At 41.6% G+C, this 7,376-nt stretch overlaps 1 protein-coding gene across 1 annotated transcript in view; it reads right to left on the reverse strand.

The window, feature by feature from the left end:
* The window catches only part of LOC124002508 (inositol 1,4,5-trisphosphate receptor type 2-like), a 173,865-nt gene that overhangs the window by 24,886 nt on the left and 141,603 nt on the right, over window positions 1–7,376 (reverse strand). The window contains 1 exon segment of the mRNA XM_046309958.1: window positions 4,987–5,147. Within this exon segment, the coding sequence (XP_046165914.1) occupies window positions 4,987–5,147 (161 nt within the window).

Consider the following 7,376-nt stretch of genomic DNA (forward strand, 5'->3'; position numbering starts at 1 on the left):
TTTCAGTCACGCTCGTTGCTGACAGGTGTATAAAATCGAGCACACAGCCATGCAATCTCCAGAGGTAAAACAAATGAAGTAAAATCACGATGTCAGCGATGTTAAGGTCGGAAAGTCGGGGCTCTAGAAAGATGCCCAGGTTTAAGACTTGGAATTCCGAATTGGATGACCCTTCAAAACAATTTTTCCCAGTCGGATCTAATTTTTCCCCCCAGAGTTCACAGGTGTCTTGAACGCACTGAAGTCGGAAATGTCTGAGTTTCCAGTTGTCCTGAACCTGGCATTAGTCTCAGCGGAGGGAGGGAGCAGCAAAGGGTCAGCCTCTCTGCTCTCTCCTTCCTTTCCTCGTATGAGACTGACCAGAGACAGGGGACGCAGTCTTCCGTCTGATGGTGAACCTCGAGCCACACCGCATCTGCCTCAAGCACAAATTGTTGTTCCTATGACCAGTGAAAGTGAAATATTCCTCAAAAGACACGATGAGCTGCTAATAATAATAAAAACACAGGGCTACTCATTCACTGCAGCGCAAGTGGGAGTAGGCATTTTTATGTTTTGTAATAGTGTTGAATAAAAACAGTTTGGACAGTGCTGAATTAAAAATTTAACATTAACTCATTCATAAAAACATCAGCTCCTTGCTGTATTATTTGACAGTCTCTCTGGTCATGGTTTTAAAAGTTATGAAATCTAACATAGGCTAGTATCAAACTTGTAGGCACTGTGATTTGAGCTATTCGATTGGCTAGCACAGTAGGCCCACTAGATTTAGCCATTGACCTCCTGGTCGCTGGGTAAGCGGAGAGTGTCTTTTCAGACAAATTAAATAGTTACAAATGGGAACACTGCCTACCCGGTGCGCAGGACTTTGAAATCAAATGCAGCTACCACCAACAGCGCAACACACAAAAAAAGCACAAGCCTTTATCTTTGGCTTTTCTACAGAAATGTTGGTGATTGACAAGGAATGCCTTGAAGATTGACCGGTTGGTGACCACTGCTGTACAGAATAAAACATATTCAAAAACATGCATCCTGTTTGCAACAAGGCACTAAAAGTAATACTGCAAAAAAGGTGGCTAAGCAACTAACTTTTTGTCCTTAATACAAAGCGTTATGTTTGGGGAAAATCCAATAAAACACATTACTGATTACCACTCTCCATATTTTCAAGCATAGTGGTGGCTGCATTATGTCATGGGTATGCTAGTAATCGTTAAGGACGGGGGAGTTGTTCAGGATAAAAAAGAGAATGGAACGAAGAACAAGCAAAATCCTAGGGGAAAACCTGGTTCAGTCTGCTTTCCACACTGGGAGAGGAATTGACCTTCCAGCATGACAATAACCTAAAACACATGTCTACACTGAAGTTGTTTACTAAGAAGACCGTGGCTGTTCCTGAGTGGCTAAGTTACAGTTGTAACTTAAACCTACTTGAAAATCTCCCTGAAAATGGTTGTCTAGAAATGATCAACAGCCAATTTGACAGAGCTTGAAGAATTTTTAAAATAATAAAATGGGCAAATGTTGCACAATCCAGGTGTGGAAAGCTTTGAGACTTACCCAGAAACACTCACAGCTGTAATCGCTGCCAAAGGTGCTTCCAAAAGTACTCACTCAGGGGTGTGAACAATTATGTAAATGAGATATTTCTGTATTTAATTTTCAATAAATTAGCTACATTTTCTAAAAACATGTTTTCACTTTGTCATTATCAGGCATTGTGTGTAGATGGGTGAGATTTTTTATTTTATTGAATCAATTTTGAATTCAGGATGTAACAACAAAATGTGGATTAAATCAAGGGGTATGAATACTTCCGAAGGCTCTGTGCTTGGTGTCATAAAACACACACACAATTTTTTGAACTTTTGCTCAGGGCCGTTTACAGTGCAGTCGGGGAGTATTCAGACCCCTTCCCTTAATTCAACATTTGTTATGTTACAGCCTTATTCTAAAATTGACAATTATTTCCCCCCATCAATCTACACACAACACCCCATTACGACAAAGCGAAAACATTTTTTTTCTTCAAAAACAGAAATACCTTTACTACATAAGTATTGAGACCCATTGTTATGACACTCGAAATTGAGCTCAGGTGCATCCGGTTTCCATTGGTCATCCATTTATATTTCTACAACTTGGAGTCCATCTGTGGTAAATTGAATTGATTGGACATGATTTGGAAAGGCAAACACCTCTCTATACAAGGTCCCCAAGTTGACAGTGCATGTCAGAGCAAAAACCAAGCCATGAGGTCGAAGGAATTGTCTGCAGCGCTCCGAGACAGGATTGTGCCGAGGCACAGATCTGGGGAAGGGTTACAAAAAATGTATGCATCATTGAAGGTCCCCAAGAACACAGTGGCCTCCATCATTCTTAAATGAAAGAAGTTTGGAACCACCAAGAATCTCCCTGAAGCTGTCCGCCCAGCCAAACTTAGCAATTGGGGGAAAAGGGCCTTGGTCAAGGAGGTGACCAAGAATCCCGACGGTCACTCTAACAGAGCTCCAGTATTCCTCTGTGGTGATGGGAGAACCTTCCAGAATGATAGTGGCCAGACGGAAGCCACTCCTCAGTAAAAGGCACATGACAGTCCGCTTTGAGTTTGCCAAAAGGCACCTGAAGGACTCTTAGATCATAAGAAGCAAAATTATCTGGTCCATGAAACCAAGATTAAACTCTTTGGCCTAAACGTAAAGTGTCACGTCTGGAGGAATGTTTTTCAGCGGCAGGGACTGGGAGACTAGTCAGGATTGAGGGAAAGATGACCAGAGCAAAGTACAGAGAGATTCTTGATGAAAACCTGCTACAGAGCGCTCAGGACCTTAGACTGGGGCGACGGCTCACCTTCCAACAGGATAATGGCCCTAAGCATACAGCAAAGACAACGCAGGAGAGGCTTCAGGACAAGTCTGTGAATGTCCTTAAGCTCAACCAGAGCCCGGACCTAAACACAATCGAACATCTCTGGAGAGACCTGAAAATAGCGGTGCAGCAACACTCCCATCCAACCTGACAGAGCTTGAGAGGATCTGCAGAGAAGAAGTGGAGAAACTCCCAAAATACAGGTGTGCGAAGTGTGTGGCGTCATACCCAAGAAGACTCGAGGCTATAATCGCTGCCAAAGGTGCTTCAACAAAGTACTGAGTAAAGGGTCTGAATACTGTAATGTAATAATGTAAATGTTATCAGTCTTTAAAATGTTTAATACATTTGCAAACATTTCTAAAAACCTGTTTTTGCTTTGTCATTATGTGGCATTGTGTGTAGAGTGAGGGGAAAATACATAAACTAATCCATTTTAGAATAAGACTGTGACAAAATGTGGACAAAAGTCAAGGGGTCTGAACACTACGAATGCACTGTAATTCTGTATTTACCAGGCGGACACACTCATTCTCAGAGTCTTGGAAACTGTGTTTTGTGTTTGTGTGTGTGCATGCGTACGTGCATATGTGATACTCTTCTCAGGTGTCAGTGCACTGGGTACAAACAGTGAGGGAGAGCGGTGGAAAGACTGCGTTAATTAGCTAGTCCACCCCTCAGACGGAGTAAGGACTGCGGTGTGCGTGTTCACCTAAAGCAGACTGCAGAGGACACAGCCTGAGGTGCGCAATGCACTTTAGTGCTGTCTAATACAGCAACTAATGACATGTCAACAGGATAGACTAAATATTTCTCAGAGCTGAACGTACACAGACCTTGATCTTATATTGTTCAGAAGAGATACAGATCTGGGACTGACTATTGTCTATACATCCAGGTTGCTTTCTGCCAATCGCAGTGTTTATAGGGCCAACATCTAAAGAGAAGTACATCTACAACTCCTGACTCACCATGACGTCACCATGCACCAGTACCTCAGCCTGACTGGCAATCACTTCTTTAAAACGTGTTAATTACATTCAGTCGTCAACTATTTGTTATGCAAATAGTTGTTTGAACCCACTGCATTGATGTTTGAACACATTAACCTCTTGGCAACCAAACTAAACCCCCTTCTGATAAAGCTTTATTTAAAGCATCCAGCAATAATGCTTTATAACATGTTATAATCATGTATGAGATTTAGTAATGTCTTATAACAAGACAAATAATATGTTATGCATCTGTTGTTTGTGATGTTTCAATCTGTTGAAGTATTGAAACTTGCTGGTATTAGTCAGGATCATTATGAGATGATTATAAGGGGTTTAAGACATGGGTATGCAACGCTTAACAATGCATTAGAAGTGCATCATAACAGCTCATGCATTTATGTCTCCTATGAATTGCTTTTTCTCCCAGACAGGTTGTGGCACGTTGCCACCCTTACCAAATGTCAGTAGCAAAACCCCAGGAGGGAGAAAGATCAGAGTGGAAGTCCCTAGTTTATGAGAAGTGCACTGTAGCATTATAACCAAGATTAAGAAAAAGGGAAAGGAAGAGAGGGAGGTTGTGATGCTGGGCTCAGTCATGTTTTGTGGTGTTTTTTGCTCTATTTTTTGGGGGGGGGGGTTGAGTCTGCTGCAGAGGCTGATGATTCACAGTCAGACCGGAACACATTTATCATTTTAGTCATTTAGCAGGCACTCTTATCCAGAGCAACTTACAGGAGCATTCAGGGTTAAGTACCTTGCTCAAGGGCACGTCGGAAGATTTTTCACTGCCTCTGGCTGCTGAGGACACCTCGAGATGCTACGGCGACTGCATACATTTAAAGGACAAACTGTGTGTTTGTGCGAGTGTGTGTAGACATAGTACACATGTAAAAACAGCCAATACCTTTCAAATGGCAGTGACAGCAAGGAGTCCGAATTCAACGATCCAACACTGTTTTCACATTCAACACAGATGAGGTTCAAATATAAAATCCTGACTCATCATTGCATCACCAGTACCTTGGTGCTAAAATAGACACACCGTTCTATCATGCAACACAGGAGTGTTGAGGTGAAGACCTGTGTAGATCATGGAAGAGGTAGCTCACCAACTACCCACCTTGATCATCTGGGCCACGTAGCTTTCTGGGCCGGTGTACTCTGTGGGGTCCTTCACCCTCACCAGAACCAGGAAGTACAGATAGTGCCACATGTTGTGTTCCGACGTGATGTGCTCCTCAAAGGACACCGTCTTGTTGTCAAACTTATCCCTCTCCAACCCTGAGTGAGGAAAAACAGTACTTATACACTGATATACCAATTCACTTTACCTTCATATCCTGCAGTTTCATTGCCGTTCTGAATTATATTTTTGAGCCTCTCTATTTGGGGTGTGCTGAGTACTCGGACAAAACGAGTATCGTAACGGATATGGAGTACTTTCCAAATACAATTGACAAGTATTTTTGTAATTATCGGTGATTGGAAAAATGTAATTGTCAGCTGACAGCACACATCTCTTTCACTCAAACAGTGTGAAGCACTCTGTGATCTAAACAACTAAAGGCTAGTGCTTCGGTCTGTAAACAAATGGGCGGCAATTACTTTATTATTATTTATTCTCGCCCAGGCATTTTTACCGAGCGACAGATCAATAGAAAATAAAATGACAAACGTAGATAGTTTATTTTTGATTGTACAAATGTTGTGGCATAAGTGTTGGGAGAGAAAAGATTTGCTCCTCACAAAAGTTGAACAATATACGGGAGTTAGCCTTTGTTCATCTAAATATGTGTCTGGAATAAATGCAGGCAATATAGTAATTTTTGTTGTTGAAAAGTCAGCCAGCCAGCCAGCCAGCCACACACACACACACGAAGTCTGAAGTTTTCACATACCTTTCCAAATAAATGTATACTCAGTTTTTCACAATTCTTGAAATTTAATCCAAGTAAAAATTCCCTGCCTTAGGTCAGGTTAGGCCAGGTTAGATCCTAAGATCACCACTTTATTTTAAGAATGTGAAATGTCAGAATAATACTAGAGAGAATTACTTATTTAATATTTTATTTCTTTCATCACATTCCCAGTGGGTCAGAAGTTTACATACACTCAATTAGTATTTGGTAGCATTGCCTTGAAATTATTTAACTTGGGTCAAACGTTTCGGGTAGCCTTTCACAAGCTTCCCACAATAAGTTGGGTGAATTTTGGCCCATTCCTCCTGACAGAACTGGTGTAACTGAGTCAGGTTTGTAGGCCTCCTTGCTCGCACACGCTTTTTCAGTTCTGCCCACAATTTTTCTATAGGATTGAGGTCAGGGCTTTGTGACTGCCACTCCAATACCTTGACTTTGTTGTCCTTAGGCCATTTTTGCCACAACTTGGGAAGTGCTTGAAGTCATTGTTCATTTGGAAGACGCATTTGCGACCAAGCTTCAACTTCCTGACTGATGTCATGAGATGTTGCTTCAATATAACCACGTCATTTTCCCTCTTCATGATGCCATCGACTGTGTGAAGTGCACCAGTCCCTCCTGCAGCAAAGCACCCCCACAACATGATGCTGCCACCCCTGTGCTTCACGGTTGGGATGGTGTTCTTTGGCTTGCAAGCCTCCCCCCTTATCCCCCAAACATAACAATGGTCATTATGGCCAAACAGTTCTATTTTTGTTTCATCAGACCAGAAGACATTTCTCCAAAAAGTACCATATTTGTCCCCATCTGCAGTTGCACACCGTAGTCTGGCTATTTTATGGCTGTTTTGGAGCAGTGGCGTCTCCTTCCTGAGCGGTATGACGGCTGCGTGGTCCCATGGTGTTTATACTTGCGTACTATTGTTTGTACAGATTAATATAATAATAATAATAATATGCCATTTAGCAGACGCTTTTATCCAAAGCGACTTACAGTCATGTGTGTGCATACATTCTAAGTATGGGTGGTCCCGGGGATCGAACCCACTACCCTGGCATTACAAGCGCCATGCTCAACATGGTACCTTCAGGCATTTGAAAATTGCTCCCAAGGATGAACCAGACTTCCACAGGTACACCTTCAATTGACCCATTTGACTCAAATGATGTCAATTAGCCTATCAGAAGCTTCTAAAGCCATAACATAATTTTCTGGAATTTTCCAAGCTGTTTAAAAAGGCACAGTCAACTTAGTGTATGTAAACTTCTGACCCACTGGATTTGTGATACTGTGAATTCTAATTGAAATAATCTGTCTATAAACAATTGTTGAATATTACTTGAGTCATGTACAAAAGTGGATGTCCTAACCGACATGCCAGATCTATAGTTTGTAAAGAAGAAATTTGTGGAGTGGTTGAAAAAAACGAGTTTTAATGACTCCAACGTAAGTGTATGTAAACTCCCGACTTCAACTGTACATACACACACACAGACATACACACATACTACCGGTCAAAAGTTTTAGAACACCTACTCATTCAAGGGTTTTTTAAATGTATTTTTTACTATTTTCTACATTATAGAATAAT

The sequence above is a fragment of the Oncorhynchus gorbuscha genome, linkage group LG02 (genome assembly GCF_021184085.1).
Source record: "Oncorhynchus gorbuscha isolate QuinsamMale2020 ecotype Even-year linkage group LG02, OgorEven_v1.0, whole genome shotgun sequence".
NCBI lineage: Eukaryota > Metazoa > Chordata > Actinopteri > Salmoniformes > Salmonidae > Oncorhynchus > Oncorhynchus gorbuscha.